The 17,865-nt window shown below is 45.2% G+C and overlaps 1 protein-coding gene across 1 annotated transcript in view; it reads right to left on the bottom strand.

Moving 5' to 3' along the window:
• fras1 (Fraser extracellular matrix complex subunit 1) overlaps positions 1–17,865 on the bottom strand; it is a 642,015-nt gene that overhangs the window by 324,634 nt on the left and 299,516 nt on the right. Inside the window, exon 15 of the mRNA XM_069926766.1 lies at positions 16,709–16,852. Within this exon, the coding sequence (XP_069782867.1) occupies positions 16,709–16,852 (144 nt within the window). The remainder of the gene's footprint in view (positions 1–16,708; positions 16,853–17,865) is intronic.

Here is a 17,865-nt window from a genome sequence, read left to right on the forward strand (position 1 = left end):
ATCCAGGAGCTGCTGGCAAAGAAGCGAGCTGCCCACCAGGATCACCTTACAAAGCCGTCCTGTCCAGAGAAGAAACAAGCCTTCCGTCGCGCATGCAGCCATCTTCAGCGCAAACTCCGAGAGATCCAAAATGAGTGGTGGACTAGCCTCGCCAAACGAACACAGCTCAGCGCGGACATTGGCGACTTCAGGGGTTTCTACGAGGCTCTAAAGGCTGTGTACGGCCCCTCACCCCAAGTCCAAAGCCCGCTGCGCAGCTCAGACGGCAAAGTCCTCCTCAGCGACAAGATCTCCATCCTCAACCGATGGTCAGAACACTTCCAATCTCTTTTCAGTACCAACCGCTCAGTCCAAGATTCCGCCCTGCTCCAGCTCCCTCCAACAGCCCCTAAGGCTAGAGCTGGATGAGGTTCCCACCCTGGATGAGACATATAAGGCAATCGAACAACTGAAAAGTGGCAAAGCAGCAGGTATGGATGGAATCCCCCCAGAAGTCTGGAAGGCTGGCGGCAAAACTCTGCATGCCAAACTGCATGAGTTTTTCAAGCTTTGTTGGGACCAAGGTAAACTGCCTCAGGATATTCGTGATGCCACCATCATCACCCTGTACAAAAACAAAGGCGAGAAATCAGACTGCTCAAACTACAGGGGAATCACGTTGCTCTCCATTGCAGGCAAAATCTTCGCTAGGATTCTACTAAATAGAATAATACCTAGTGTCGCTGAGAATATTCTCCCAGAATCACAGTGCGGCTTTCGCGCAAACAGAGGAACCACTGACATGGTCTTTGCCCTCAGACAGCTCCAAGAAAAGTGCAGAGAACAAAACAAAGGACTCTACATCACCTTTGTTGACCTCACCAAAGCCTTCGACACCGTGAGCAGGAAAGGGCTTTGGCAAATACTAGAGCGCATCGGATGTCCCCCAAAGTTCCTCAACATGATTATCCAACTGCACGAAAACCAACAAAGTCGGGTCAGATACAGCAATGAGCTCTCTGAACCCTTCTCCATTAACAATGGCGTGAAGCAAGGCTGTGTTCTCGCACCAACCCTCTTTTCAATCTTCTTCAGCATGATGCTGAACCAAGCCATGAAAGACCCCAACAATGAAGACGCTGTTTACATCCGGTACCGCACGGATGGCAGTCTCTTCAATCTGAGGCGCCTGCAAGCTCACACCAAGACACAAGAGAAACTTGTCCGTGAACTACTCTTTGCAGATGATGCCGCTTTAGTTGCCCATTCAGAGCCAGCTCTTCAGCGCTTGACGTCCTGCTTTGCGGAAACTGCCAAAATGTTTGGCCTGGAAGTCAGCCTGAAGAAAACTGAGGTCCTCCATCAGCCAGCTCCCCACCATGACTACCAGCCCCCCCACATCTCCATCGGGCACACAAAACTCAAAACGGTCAACCAGTTTACCTATCTCGGCTGCACCATTTCATCAGATGCAAGGATCGACAATGAGATAGACAACAGACTCGCCAAGGCAAATAGCGCCTTTGGAAGACTACACAAAAGAGTCTGGAAAAACAACCAACTGAAAAACCTCACAAAGATAAGCGTATACAGAGCCGTGTCATACCCACACTCCTGTTCGGCTCCGAATCATGGGTCCTCTACCGGCACCACCTACGGCTCCTAGAACGCTTCCACCAGCGTTGTCTCCGCTCCATCCTCAACATCCATTGGAGCGCTCACACCCCTAACGTCGAGGTACTCGAGATGGCAGAGGTCGACAGCATCGAGTCCACGCTGCTGAAGATCCAGCTGCGCTGGATGGGTCACGTCTCCAGAATGGAGGACCATCGCCTTCCCAAGATCGTATTATATGGCGAGCTCTCCACTGGCCACCGTGACAGAGGTGCACCAAAGAAAAGGTACAAGGACTGCCTAAAGAAATCTCTTGGTGCCTGCCACATTGACCACCGCCAGTGGGCTGATAACGCCTCAAACCGTGCATCTTGGCGCCTCACAGTTTGGCGGGCAGCAGCCTCCTTTGAAGAAGACCGCAGAGCCCACCTCACTGACAAAAGGCAAAGGAGGAAAAACCCAACACCCAACCCCAACCAACCAATTTTCCATTGCAACCGCTGCAATCGTGTCTGCCTGTCCCGCATCGGACTGGTCAGCCACAAACGAGCCTGCAGCTGACGTGGACTTTTTACCCCCTCCATAAATCTTCGTCCGCGAAGCCAAGCCAAAGAAGAACTAGGTTCTCAATCTCCATCCTGTATCCTGGCTCTTCATTTCCAGTTAATCAGCGAACAATGGTAGTAGTCATCGGTAAAATTGTAGATTGCATTGGAGCTGAACTTGGCTACACAGCCATGAGTGTACAGGTAATAGAGATGGGAACTGAGCAGACAGCCTTGGGATGACCGTGTTGAGCCTATGTGGTGTGGCCGATTCACTCTGATTGGGGTCTGCCTGTGAAGAAGTCAAAGATCCAATTGCAAAGGGATGGACAGAGTTTCCGATCCTTTAACTTGGTCATGGTTTTGCAGGTGAAATGGTGTTGAATGGCAAACTGCAGTGAATGAACAACTGTCGCAGGAGTTACTGTGGTCTTGGTGATCTAATGCAGAGTAGAAAGGCAGTAAGATGCCACTGACCTGTTATTTTGAGAGGCCAATTGAAGCAGGTCCAGGCCCTTCCAGAAACAGGAGCTGATCTGCTCCATAACCATCCCCTCAAAGCACTCATTTGTGGTAGACGCAAGTTCCACCAGCCATTGAGGCAGGTCAGCCACCTTGCTCTACTTGGGCACCGGAATTATGAAAGTCCTTTTGAAGCAGGTGGGGAACGCCGAGAGTTGTGGCTAGATAATGAAAATGTCCTTAAAATCTCCAGCTAGTGGGTTCGCAGGGGTTTTAAGGATACAGCCAGCTTCGGCATCTGGGACGGACGTTTTTGAGAATTCACCCTCCTAAAGATTCAGTTCACATTGTCTTCAGAAACTTGTAGCACAGAGTTGCTGGGGGCTGCAGGGCTTTCAAAGGTTCTTCTTGCTTTTCCCTTTTGAAGCCAGCATAGAAGGCATTGAGCTCATCCAGAAAAGATGAATCACAGTTGATGGTACTGCCTTGTTTCACCTTATAGGATGTAATGCCACAGCAGTCAAAAACTTGTCTGTGGCGTGTGTGTGTGTGTGTGTGTGTGTGTGTGTGTGTGTGTGTGTGTGTGTGTGTGTGTGTGTGTGTGTGTGTGTGTGTGTGTGTGTGTGTGTGTGTGTGTGTGTGTGGCATAAGGGGATATGGGAAAAAGGTTGGCAATTGGAACTAGGTGTGAGTATAGTTCAGCTTAGTATAGCGTTGCAGAACAAAGTCCTGGGCTAAGTGGCCTACTTCTGTTCCTTTATCTTGTGATTGATGTATATAACAGCACTATGGTGACACTACAACTCCCAGGAGGAATTGAACTGGCTATGTGATGTCAGGGCGTGATGAGCGCATGATTCGGCCTTTTAAAAGGTTGTGCGAGTGATTCACTCTAGAAATAACTCGCGTGGTTATTTCGACGTGCCCACTGCGATGCCAGTGGCCACAATTGGTGACCCCAGGCTTAAACCAGCTCATGTGGACAAGTCTTCCCCATTGCAGCAGCCAACAGTCCGTCGCAGAGGTCAACCACCTAAAAGGCAGACAAACCTTTCTGCCGTTTCTTGGGGTTGGGGGGGGGGGGGCATGTGGCAGCACTTTAGCGGCACCACAACTCCCAGAGACATCGAACCAGCTAGGTAACGTCAGTTCATGATGATGTCAGCGCATGTCAAACGTGTGATTCCAGCTTTTAAAAGGTTGCACAGGTGATAAAGAAAAAATCCATTTGATTCACTCTAAAAACACCTCTTTTGGTTATTTTGTTGCACCCACTGTGATTTCCAGTGGCCACATATTTCTAAAACAAATCACAATCACCAGGGGTGGTCCCAGCACCAATCCCTGTGGAACATCACTCGTCATGGATCGAAAACCAAAATAACATCCTTCCCCCTTGTTTTCTATGGACAAGCCAATTCATTAATTCATTGTGGATCCCTATGCAATTTTATCTTCTGGAGCAACCTGCCATGACAGACTTGTCAAATGCTTTTTGTCCATATAGACAACATCCACTGCCCTATCTTCCAACCACCTTTCTTACGTCAAAACCTCAATGGAGTTTGTAAGATATGAACAGTCCCTCAGAAAGATGTACTGTCAGTCCCTAATCTGACCCTACCTATCCAAATGCCACATCTAAGCATCTTTGCCAATAGCTCCCCAACTATAGAAATGAGGCGGACAGACCTATAATATTCTGGGTTATCCCCGTTTTCCTTTTTGAACAAAGGAACAACACAGACTGCTCTCCAATACTCTGGGACCCTGACTGTTGACAGCGAGGGTATAAAGATCTTCGCAAGGAACTGACCAATCTCCTCACTCCTGCACTCAAGTCTTGGTATTTGCAACAACATTTGAATTCCATGCATGATCCAGACTCTAAATGCATCAGCCTTACCCGCAAAAGACATTGCATTGAAACCCGCTGCCTCTCCTGAGGGAGGAGAGCAAGCAGGCTCTAGACCATTCACCTGGGGTAGAGGTGCATTTGGAGATTTGAACTGACTGCTGCCATCCTCCATGTTCCTTTCAACACCAGTACAATCTCAAAAGGAGAAACATGAGCACTCAAGCAACAGCTTGGGGAGTTTTTTCCCCAAGGCAGGAGACTGTGCTAACTTAATGTGCTAAATGCTAAAAGCCGGTCCAGAAAGCAAGTGGGTAAGGAGGAGCTGGTAACACTTGCAGTCTGTCTCCAAGCTCGATCCAAAGGCTTGGGTTCAGAGTTACACAAGAACCTCCTCATCAATGAACAAGGATTTCAAATAGATCTGCCAGTGGACCAAGGGTGAACACACAGCCATCGGCCATCTTCTGCAGCCTGTGCACCCCTTCTGCTGTTGGGTGTCCCCTGCTACTGATGAATCAGCATAAGAATCTCAAACACCATTTTGAAAGCTCCCTTTCCTCTTCAATCAGATTCCCAAAAGATAGTAAAGATTTTTCTTTAGATGTACAGCTCGGTAAAAGGTCCTTCCAGCCCATAAGTCCTCGCTACCCAAATACTCCAATTACTCCGTGGAGGGTGATTTGAAACCACAGCACCTGGAGGAAACCCACACAGGCACGGTGAGAATGTACGAGCTCCTTACAAACAGTGCCAGATTCCAACCCGGGCCTCTGGTGGTAACCACTATGCTAACCACACTGTCCTTATTTTTATTATATTTGATGTTATTTTTTTTCAAGGAAACTTTGAGAATGCCACTGAAGTTTTTTTTCATCTGCCTGCTTTGTGACCACTGTCATTAACAAAGCTTAGTGTCCAGTTCCTGATATGCCACACGTCAACAATGCCAGCAATACAGCCTGCCCAAGGGAACCAACTGAGCGTGATCAGAGTCTCAATGGGGAGGATCGGATCTTTGCCCAGGAGAGGATTGCTTATCCTATCAATAGATTTGGACGAGACCACTGTTACAGCCAGCAAGAGCAGCTGGGACTGAAACAGGACAAGCTCGCAAGCTTGTGCAAAGACGGCCTGGTCAAAGCTCTTGTGGTTCATGCAAGAGGAGAGGACTGACTGCATAATGTTTCACTTAGAATAAGGGAAACAAAGAGGAACTCTGTGGTGACCTGAAAGAAAGAGGTTATCATCTGGAGAACCCTGAGGGGGCAAGTTTCGTCAGCAAGACACTGGAGTGGCTGATTAAAAAGAATCAGTTGTGGATGTCATGGAACAACAAATCTCTCTCTGAAAACCAACAAGAACCTTCCTGAGTGGTAACCATTTACCTTTCAAGCACCAAAGCCTGGGGAACTTTAAAATGTTAAATTGGGTGCACAATATAATTGCCTGCAACCAGTGAACTTGGAGGAATGAGAAGTGAGATTGGACTGTGAACCAAAGAGCTTTCTGAACTTACACACACATCACATACGCATGCATTTAGAATTAGAAGGGGGTTAAGTTAGGTTAAGTAAGTTAATAAAGTTAAAGTGTGATTCCATTTTCATGTTTAAAGATAATTAAAAGCAATTTTTGTTTAAGTAACCATTTGTCTTGGTGAATATCTATTACTGCTGGGTTTTGGGGTACTCTGGGCTCATAACACTACAAAGACACTGAGGCTAGTACCTCCTCATTAGTCTGAGGTGACGGCTCCAGGAGGATCACCTCCACATTCCCGTTACCCTGGTAAACTCTGAACTTTACGTCAGGCTTGTGCTGGTTGTGAATTTTGTCGTGATTAACTACTGCCCCTGGAGAGGGGGTGGGGGCGTCTCCCATGATACGGTTGCCAGAGTCTTACCATCATCAGGGTTTTACTGCAGCAACTGTTGGACCTTTTGTTTTGCAGAAGTTCAGTGTAAGGCTTTTCTCTTGTACACTTCAGTGAATGCACGCACTGCCTTTGTACTGCAGTTCAGTGAGGTGTAGTTTTGAGTGAAGGCATGTCAGCTTGAATTCAGAAGAGGCTGCAATGCAGGGGCCAGCATGTGATAAGGCGATGGTATCATCGTCTGTGCCTACAGCCCCATTGTTGGCTAAGAACTCAGTAGTGGCTCCAAAGAGAATAGAAAGGTTAGGGGCATGAAAGTCACTGCCACCCCTCATCTTGCAGTTATGGTTTAAATGGGTTCTGGAAGAGCAGCTGAAGAGATTGCAAATGCATTAGCAGTGATCTTTTAAGATTTGCTAGAATCGAGAATGGTTCCAGAGAATTGGAAACATGTAAAACTCATTCCACTCTTGAAGGGAAAGAGGCAAAAGACAGGAAGTCATTGGCTGGCTAGCTCGACTTCAGTACTTGATAAGATTTTAAAGTATACTATTAAGGTTGACAGTTCAGGGTACTTGAAAGCCCAGGATAAAATAGGCCAAAGTCAGCATGATTTGCTTCAGGGGAGATTCTGTCTGACAAATATTTAATTCAATTATTTTATTTAATTTTTTTTTCAATTTAAATTTAGACAAACAGTACGGTAACAGGCCATTTTGGCCCATGAGTCCATGCTACCCAATTTACACCCAATTAACCTACGTTTCAAATGGTGGGAGGAAACCGGAGCTCCTGTGGAAAACTCATGGAGACACAGGAGAACGTGTAGAACAGCACGGGATTCGAACCCCTCTCCCATTCACTGGTGCTGTAAAGGCGATGGCACTAACCACTATGCCAACCATGTTGGAATTCTTTGAGGGAGTAATGAGCAGGACAGACAAAGGAGAGTCAGGGGATGTTGCTAACTTGGAATTTCAGAAGGTCTTTGACAAGGTGCCACACATGGTGCTGTTAAATAAGATTGGAGCCCATAGTATGATAGGAAAGGCACCAGCATGGATAGAAGATTGGTTCACTGGAAGAAGGCAAAGAGCGGAGATATAGGGGGCCTTTTCTGGCTGCCTGCCAGTGACTAGTAGTGTTCCACAGGGCTGGTGTTTAGTTTGCTACATCTCTTTGACGTGTGTGACAAAGTATATAGGTATATTTTTGGGACATAAATTGGGAAAGGTTTGTTAAAGTAGGTCACAAACAACACTTCAAAGCAGATCTTATTTAAAATACTGGAGCTAGACATGTTGGGGCCAACAGTCTTGCAAGAGCTTTGGAGAGAGCCCAAGAGCCTTCATTAATGTATTGTTTACAAAAAAGCAACAGATGAAAGAGCATGTTGGAGACGCCTTCTGTCTGGAGGGGAGCTTGATGTTCTAAGAGGGTCATGTGGTTTTGCAAACAGAAAGAGTCAAACTGGCTTTCACTCAGAGAGACAGATATCACTTCTACAGTGTTACAGCCAGCAACAGCACCTTGGACTGAAACAGGACAAGCTGGCAAGCTTGTGGAAAGCCACATTTGGAAGACGGCCTGGTCAAAGCCCTTGTGGTTCATGCGAGCAAAGAGAACTGGCTGTCTAATGTTCTACTTGGAATAAGGGAAACAAAAAGGAACTCTTTGGTGACCTGAAAGAAAGGGGTTATCACCTGGAGAATCTTGAAGGGGCAAGTTTCTTCAGCAAGATTCTGAAGTGGCTGGGTGTTCAGCATACAACAAATCTCTCTCTGAAAACCGACAAGAACCTTCCTGAGCAGTAACCATTTACCTTTCAAGCACCAAAGCCTGGTGAACTTTATAAATGTTAAATACTATGCACAGTATAAGAAGTGACTGCAACCAGTGAACTTGGAGGAATGAGAAGTGAGATTGGACTGTGAACCAAAGAACTTTTCTGAACTCACACACACACATTACATACATGTGTGCTTAGAATTAGAAGGGGATTAAGTTAGGTTAGTTTATAGTAATAAGTTAAAGTGTGATTCTGTTTTCATATTTAAAGATAATTAAAAGGAACTTTTGTTTAAGTAACTATTTGTCTTGGTGAATATATATTGCTGCTGGGTTTTGGGGTCCTCTGAGCTCGTAACATGTGATGCGACCCAGGTAAAAATTCGGCACTGTCGGTAACAGGTTTGTGCATTCTCCCTGAGACCTGCGTAGACATTCCCTGGGTGCTCCAGTTTATTCCCCTCCCCCCTCCAAAGCATACAGGGTTATAGGTTAATTGTGCGCAATTGGGTGACACAGGTTTTAATGGCCAGAATTGACTTCTACTGTATTATAAATAAAAAGTTTTTAAAAATCAATTGAATGATTTAGATGACAATATTGATGACTTTCTGGCCAAGGTGGTGGATGGTTTAAATTAAAATTAGACATATAGAACAGGAACAGGCCATTTGGGCCCACAAGTCTGTGATACCCAATTAACCTACACCCCCGGTACGTTTCGAACAGAGGGAGGAAATTGAAGCCCCCCCCCAGAGGGAAAACCAACGCAGACATGGAGACATCGTACAAACTCCTTACAGACAGCGCAGGATACAAAGCCCGGTCCCAATCACCGGTACTGTAAAGGCAAGTGCCGACCCGTGCGCCTGTGTCAGGGAGGAGGAATGCATGGTGGAGGAAGCAGGAAGTTGGCAGCGGGACTTGCACGGTTTGTGGGAATGGGCAAGGAAGAGGCAGATGGAATACAACAGAGAGATGTGTACGGTCATGCCCTTTGGTAGAATATAACAGTAGACTATCTTCTAACTGTGGAGAAAATTTAGAGATACAAAGAAGTCCTAGTGCAGGACTCCCTAAAGTTTAATTTGCAGGTTGAGCTAGTTATAAGGAAGAAATTTTTGTGTTCATTTTGAATATAAAAGTATAAGTGTAAAGCTGAGCTTTCTAAAATGTTGGGCAGGCCATATTTGGAGTACTGTGAGTAGTTTGGGGCACTATATCCAAGGAAAGATGTCCCAGCATTGGAGAGGGTCCAGAGGAGATTTACAAGTATCATCCCAGTGATGAGAGGGTCAACGCATGAGGAGCATTTGATGGCTCTGTGTCTATACTCACTGGAGTGTAGGAAGATTTGGGGGAATCTCATTGGAGCCTTCTAAATATTGAAAGGGCTAGAGAGAGTGGATGTGGAGAAGATATTTCCAGTAGTGAAAGAATCTGGGACCAGAGGGCACCATGTCCGGATAAAAGGACATCCCTTCAGAAAAAAAGAGGCGAGGAGAATTTTTCTACAGCCAGATGGAGCTAACTCAGTCAGTCGTGGACGCCAAATTATTGGGTGCACACATTTAAAGCAGGTTCCTGATTTGTAAGGTTATCAAAGGTTATGGGGAGAAGGCAGGAGAGTGGGGTTGGAAGGAAGAGTACATCAGCCATGTTTCGAGTGGCAGGGCAGAATTGATGGGCTGAATGGGCTGCTCCTGCTCCTACGTCTTATTTCTTTATGGTCAAATGAGCAGGTAGCATGACCCTGGGTGCATGGGGACAAATCGTGTCGTTTAATCATGCATCACGGGAACATGAATGGGGCTGCTTCTGTTTTCGCATGAGGCAGATCATCTTGGAGCTGGCCAACATTGAAGCTTCCAAATGTTAAAAAAAATGTTGCCTTTGCTCTCTGCCAAATTATCCCTTGTCTACACTCTCTATTGGCTTTTTTTTTATGTTAAAAAAGACTGTTGTACTACATTTGGGTTGAGTTGCCGAGCTGCTCACAAAATGAACTTTCTCACTGCAGCTCGGTACATGTGGCAATAAACTTGGACTTGCCAGACCTGCTCGCGCTTTCTCCTGCTGGATACAGAGGGCTGGGGCCCCTTGCATCCAGCAGACTCCAAGCCAAGGTCCCCATAGACCCCAAACACAGAATGCCTTCACCACTTCTCACAGCTCTTCCAAGGGCCTTCCACAACTTCTAAACATCTCTGATCAGAGACTTTTCAAATGCACCCATATTGCCCAAAGCAATTCAAAAAATTAACAATTGAAACACATTAAATACCAGCAAAAATAATTAAAACCAACGCAATAAGATTTGTACTTCCTTTTCCTCTTCCCCCTTCTCATCCATGACCCTGCTGTATTTAAAGGAGCTGTCATTTCAATAGCGACTTTCCCTGGCCTGAAACTGACAACACTTCCCAAAGGAATATCAGGCCATTCACCAGCAGGACTCCCGAATCATAAAATGTTAGCCAGCAGGTGCAGAAAATCGCTGGAAAGCAAAAGGCTTATTGGCCTTCACCGCAAGGGCACTGGGAATTAAAACTGATCGATTATGATACAATGGGGTAGCCAAGTGGAGCAACTGGGATTTCCCCTTGTACCTCCAGGAATAAGGCTCAATGCTGGCCAGGAATGTTGTCTGTGTGGAGTTTGTATTCTTGCTGTGACCTTGTTCATGTGCTCCACTTTTCTCCTCCATCCTAAAGACATGTGGGCTGGCAGCAAAATTTGCTGAAGTCCATGGATGAATTCAGACATCCCAGAAGTAACAAATTGGACCCGTTTTACAGAGGTCCATAAATCAAATTGGCCCATCAGTCGGAAAATGCAAAAAATCGGTCCTCAGTATTGCATTGAAAGGCATACAAGCAAATACGAACAATTACTTAAAATGGAGAGAGAGAGAGAGATAGAGAGAGAGAGAGAGAGAGAGAAAGAGAGAGGAAGCTAGATCTGCCTTTCGTAATACAAACATCTGTTTAACATCATGGGAGCTCAACCAGTTAGACTGAGCATCCTTAATTTGGGACTACTTGTCAAGTAGTCTATGGGCAGGGGAGTTGATGAGAATCAAATGGGTTGGAACAGGATCAGTTCCTGACAGTGGGCTGAAGGGCTTATTTTCATGCAGTAGACACGCAGGAGATGATAGCTGCTGGAATCTGAAGATAACACCATCTGTTTATGGCACAGTGGAAAGTCCCAAACGTCGACCATTCTTTTTCTCCCACAGATGTTGAGTTCCTCCAGCAGGTTGGAATTGCTTTTGCCACACCCAGAGTACTCTGTCCAATATTTTGGCCTTATTTATTAACGGACATAACAGCATTGGAGGCAGGCCAGGAGAGATTCAATGGATTAACTGCTGGGATAAGAGGATTGCCTGATCATGAACAGATTAAAATAATAGAATCTGTATTCTTTGGCCCTTAAGAGAATATCTTGCTGAAACATACAAGACCCTGGGGGATATAACAGGATAGATGCTGAGACTTTCTACGAGTGGGTGAGCTAGGAAACAGCCAACATAGTTACAAGAGACCAGTCATTTAAAATGAAGGCATTTCTACTTGCAGAGAATGCTGAATCTCCAGACTTTTCAAATGTACAGGCTAGATCACGGGAGATATTTGGAGGAAATAAGATACATTTTCGAAAGATAGATGAATTGAAGACAACGGGGAGCGGGCACAGAAGGGGAAGTAAGGACTGGAGCAGTTCAGCCACGGATGTATTGATGGGCAGGGCAGCCTTGAAAGATACAACTGGTCCACTGCTGTTCCTAATTTCTTGTACGCATATTTCAGTGGAGAGGTGATATGAGGAAGTGAAATGCGGACAAATGGCGCAAGAAAATATTCAGGCAGGAACAAAAGCCACTTGCTATTATTATGAGCTCCTGTTTCATTTAGCGTGACTCTCACTTAAAGGGTTAGCACAGGCTGCAACCAGTCACAGTTGTGGAGAGACTGGGTGGCATCACCGAGCACAGATTATACCCAAAGTTGATGCTGTGGAGGAAGAGAATGAACAAGGGTTGTTCATTCAGGAAAACAGGTGGTGAGAGAGTCACGTGAGTGGGACACCTCAAGAAACAGGATTTTGATTACTGATGAACAGGGAGGTAGAGTGACTTTGTGTGAAATGGACAATTCAGCTGATTCTCCCTGTCAGGGGAATTATCAATCCACCAAGTCGGAAGGAAAGGTCACTTTGATTGGCTCATATCTGGGTAAAGGAAACAGGAGAATTGCTGCATCGAATCGTGACCAAATTATTTTGACTGACCCAGGCCTAGGTTTTGGAAGCATCGTGGAAGTCACTCATTTTGTTTCCCCTACGCAAAGGAAAAGGGGAGTTGTGACAACCGGTCATCCAAAAGGATACATCTCAGCAAGAAACTCGACAAGGATTCGTGAGTTTTCATCAGTCTAGTCACTCAGTCTCTCCCACCTCCTTCATGATTACTTCTGGGCATCAGTTAAAATGTCTGAATTTCAACACAGGATTTCTAAGACTGGAACTTTGGAATGACTTCCCAGAATTGTGCCTAAGCTATAATGGCTTGGGTAGCGCGCACACACACACACACACACACACACACACACACACACGCATGTGCATAGTTGGGGTTAATTTGAGCTATTACAGTGCCAGCGACCCGGGTTCAAATCTGCACTGACAGTGAGGAGTTCTCCCCAAGTCTGTGTGGGTTTCCTCCCACCCTTTAAAACGTACAGGAGTGGTAGGTTATCGGTGTATTTGGGCGGCTCGAGCTTCTGGATGGAAAGGGGCTGGTGTATCTCTAAGTTAAAATTTAACAAAATAAGGAGGAGGAACTCAATGGCATCAATTGAAGATGATGCTCTCAGAATTAAGAGGGAGATTAAAGGGCCATCTTTATAGAGCAATATGACGACATGAAGTATATTTAACGGAAATATGAACAAAAGGAAATAAAAAGGGTGGGGGCATGGAGAAAAACTAGCAGGTAATAAGAAAAGGAAATATTCAAGGATTTTGTACATGAATAAGGTGGGCATATCATAACCTACATCAGAGTAAACTAGCTCAGAATAAAGCTGAAATAGATTTTAGACGAGAAATCCATCAGCACTACTGTTTGGATGTTAAAACCATTAAATGCATTTAAAAATACTGATAATTACAAAATCTAATGCACAAGTGGGAAGATTGTGCTTCTGTGTTTCCCTATGCTACTTTGAGAATAGCATACACGAATGATCAAATTACTTGCTGTGGCCATTATTGACATAAGATCACAAAGGCAGCCAGCAGAGCGAATTCTTTATTGATCAGGGGTGTCCCAGTGATTATCAAGGGTAAGAGAATGCTCCTGAGTTAATGGTCGGGGATCTCTAGAGGCCGTCAAATCCTGTCACCAAAGGAAAAGATGACCCCCCCCCCCATTCAAAGAGGCAATCCTAACAGAGCCCTCCAAGATTCCTCAAGATTCCCTTTTATTGTCACATAATTATACATTAAAAATGTAACATGATATACTTCAACTTCTTTCTGCATAAGGCAGAGGCGCCCTGAACACGAGGAGAAAGAGAAGCAAAAATGAGAGTGCCTTCACAGTCACTGAGTGTCCGTGGATTGGCCTCCAGTGTTTCCATGGCCTCCTTGATAGGAAGTAAAAACACAAAGAAATGCAAGAGGGACTCAGCTGGTCTTGCAGCATCTACAGGTGGTAAAGCCACATTACCTGAGCCCTTCTTCAAGGTGTAAGCAGAAAAAAAAAAGTAAGGTATCTGAATAAAGACTGAAGAATGGTAGGAAACTTCCAAGGACATGAGTGCAACCTCAAAGTAATGCATTGTAAAGAAACCTCAATTGCTTCCCTGGGCTGGAATTTCTGAAAGTGGCCGACTGAAAGTAAGCGTGGCCACAACCCTGGTCAGCTGGGAGAAGTTTCTTTCTCACATGAAGAGCAGAGGTTTGTTGAAACCCATGGGCATGGAAGGTGTAAGGTAAAACATCATGAGATGGGAATGTGTAAGGAGTTACCCTGTGCAGGGCTGTAACAAGATGTGAATGCATCCTTGTACTTACAAGATAAGAGAGACATTGATGGATTGAGAGGCAGGAAGCTAGCAGGGAAAGGATAGCAACAGTTTTAGTCATTGGACAAGTAATGATATGATGATGTTCTAAGCACGTATCCAAGGGTATAAAAAATCACCATTTTGCTGATAACGGCAGAATGCATTCTCCAACTAACATTGTTAGTTGCAAGTGTTACAATCCGGTAATAAAGAACAAAGAACCCTGATTTCGACTCAGTCTGGTGTTTGTCTCACTCATTCATGAACAAAGCAGACCTAACAAAGGTCAATTTTGTCAGCGGAAGGGTGATCGGCGTACAGCATAAATTATGAGAATGCTACATGGCGCAGTCGTCGTCACCGTGACACCAAACATAACGCGCTGGCAAGTGAAAAATTAATATAGACATTCCCTCCCACCCAAAAGAACAAAAAAACTTTAGCCATCGCTAATATGAACGGAGTAATGTTCTTTTCGAGACAAATCGTGGTTGCTATTGCCCTGCGTCTGAATACACTGAGCGCTTTAACATTCGCGCTTGGGTCGAGGCCTGACGACGTCATCAGCCCGGCCCCTTGCAGCCGCTTTCAAAGGGCCTCTTTACGGAGGAGGTGGAGCAACTTCACTCCACCTTTGAGTGCGCCCTCCAGATGGATCGGAGTTCGCCTGTTGAATCCACCCTTGGAGATTTGACAAAGGTAAATGGAGTGATGCAAAGGTGGAGAATATCCGCATTCGTTTCCCCCCTCCCCCACACTATAAAAGGTGGTTCTTCTGTGGTTGGTCACTGTGGTAAAAATCTGGATGAAGACAAATTTTGGATGGACACTATTTCTGATGATATTTGGATGAGATAGGCTTCGGTGATAGTTTAATTTTTTTTATCTTTATTTTAATATCCAGATGTTTTCTTTCTTCTTTTCTTTGGGGCCGAATTATTATTGGGGGGGGGGGGCGAGCTTAAATCACTTTATTATCTTGAATAAGACAAATGTATGTTTATTTTTTAATGCAGATGTGAAAATTTTTATTTTAATTGGATGAGATAGATGCCAGAACAACTCTCATGCACAAGAAAACCTTACACCAGAAATGTATGCATAATTGCTCAACACAGGTGCAGGTCGAGTACCCCTTATGCGAAATGCATGGGACCAGAAATGTTTTGGATTCTGGAATTTTTTTGGATTTTGGAATAATGTGCTTAAGGTAACTAAGGAGCACAGTAGCATCAGCAGAAAACCTGTATCAGCTGGTAAACAGCAACAACTTTCAGACTCCCGCTAAAACTTGATCTCTGCTAACAAAAGATAAATGCAGCACCAAATACTGTAAGTGCTGCTGAATGGCACAAAACACAGTGGGTAATGCACATAGGTCTAGGAGTGACGATGGTTGGTAACAATCTGGCGCCAACAGAGCGTCAGAGCCCGACACGGGCAAGTGGGGGCAGGTGCGGAATTTTCCCACTCTTGGCATCATGCTGGATTTCGGATAAGGGGTACTCTTAACGCTCGCCTGCGCAATGCTTGATTTTTCAGTGTCGCTCGGGTGAATTCCCTAGCCAAGTCAACGGTGCAAAAATAAAATCTTCAAAACTAAGCAAATATTGCATCACCAAGACCAGGAGAAAATATAGTTTGTGTCATCATCTTCAAAATTCATCAGACCAAACTGAGTAACCTAGTCAGAATTTTAGAAAAAAAATCCAGCATACAATAAAATCCCTGGAATCCGGTACCTACAGGGATTGGCAGATGCCGAGTAAGTGTATTTTCCGGCTGCTTGAGAACGGGTGCTGCGTAAATGGAGAGCTAATGGCGAGGCACGCCAATTTTAAATTTCCATTTTTTTTTACCCATTTATTTTCCTTTTTTTTTGCCCATTGCTTGAATTCTAGATAACAGGGATTTTACTGTATTAACTTTTCAAAGGGAATAAAGTTAATATTTGAAAAAAAAGATGTACAAGTGGAAAATGGAGTAAAATGTATTTCAGGATGCTGGCAGCGAATTTTTTTTTTCACTGATAAATGTCATGTTTGCATTGATAGTGAATTTGTTCAGTGGATCATTTGGAATCTGTTCCTTCATGCAAATCTGTACAAGCTCATGCACGTCCGCCTGTAAGTTACTCTGAGCATTTCCTCTTGAGATGATGCACCTTGCCCAGTGTCCATGGATAATGGACACAGATTGGTGTTCAGAGAAATGTATCGTCAGCCTCTCCAGACAGCTGAGTACTCAGTTTGCCCAGAGCCGTAAAGAGAAAGCTGGCAACACCAGCTGCATTAAGCAATCATCTCTTGGCAACAAAGGCCAGTGCCTCTCCCACCGTTAGTCGTCACCATTCTCCTTACACGACAGAATAATTACTGGCACAGTTGTGGCTCGTTAATTCAGCAGAACATTACTTTAGCTATTAAAGCGAAGGCAGCAAATCAAATATTTTCAAATTAAGGAGCATTTTATTATGCAAACACAGAAGTCCTTTCGGAGAGGTTGGGCCTACCATGACAGCTTCCTTCCTTTACGAAATAGCCAGTTCCACAGCTGGCGACGCAGGCACCACCTTTCAGCTGATGTGACGGATCCCTGCAGCGAAGGCAATTATTCTCTGAAGGTCCATGACATGTCAAGCAGGATTCATGGCAAACTGATAAAAACAATGCAAAGTAATTGTCAGTCCTCCGACAAAATATTCCAACTGGAAGTCGCAAATTTGCAGTTAATAATCAGCCCTCCTTGCCACTGTCCCAATGAACTTCGAACCCTCCAGCATTCAGGCAGACCTTGAAAACGTATCCTGGGGCTCTCAACCACTTCATTGGAAACCCCAGTCAATGCCTAAGAAGGCGCAGGTGCTGACAGTGCAAGATGCAGAACAAATAAGGGAGAGGGACGCAAGTCACAGAAGGCCAGGTCATTGGGTGTATTTCAGAGAGCTACCCGAATAGTCAGGAGAGAAGGCAGGGGAGTGGCGTGAGGGAGAATGGATCAGCTCATAATGGAATGGAGGAGGAGATTTGATGGGCCAAATGGCCTACTTCTGCTCCTATATATTATTCAAAAATGCATTCCAACCCTCTACAAGTAGATCAAAAGGTGTTCCCTAATAGCTGACACTCAAGAGGGCAAGCAAGTGTAGGGGAGCAGACACACACCAGTTTCCCACAAAAGAGATTGTCCAATTTAAGCAAAGGTTACTACAGGAGGGAATGGACACATGGCAAATATGGCAAGGCATACATGCTGTCAAGGAGTACAAAGTAATGCCCAGAAGCACAGAATGCAGTTAATCATGTTCTTTGCTCACTTCACACAAAGGGCCAACAGAGAGGAGATGCGCACCTAAGCTCTGACAAGCGCTGTTATACCCATGGCTAAGGACCATGCAACAGGCCCTGGTTGGGTGCTGAGGGATTATGCGGCCCAGCTGACAGAGGTCCTCCTGGACCTCTTCAACATATCACCGCAGCAGTCCACTGTCCCCGCAGGATTCAGGGCAGCCATCCTTCTGGTGCCTGAGAGAGCAACAGAAGATGGACCAAATGGCTACCGCCCAGTGGCTCTGACCTCTGACTGTGTCTGGCTGGTAATTGCACCTTCCAGCATCATTGGGCCCATTCTAATTTGCTTACCATCCAAGCCAGTCTATGAATGATGCAA

This window comes from Narcine bancroftii, chromosome 3, assembly GCF_036971445.1.
Source record: "Narcine bancroftii isolate sNarBan1 chromosome 3, sNarBan1.hap1, whole genome shotgun sequence".
NCBI lineage: Eukaryota > Metazoa > Chordata > Chondrichthyes > Torpediniformes > Narcinidae > Narcine > Narcine bancroftii.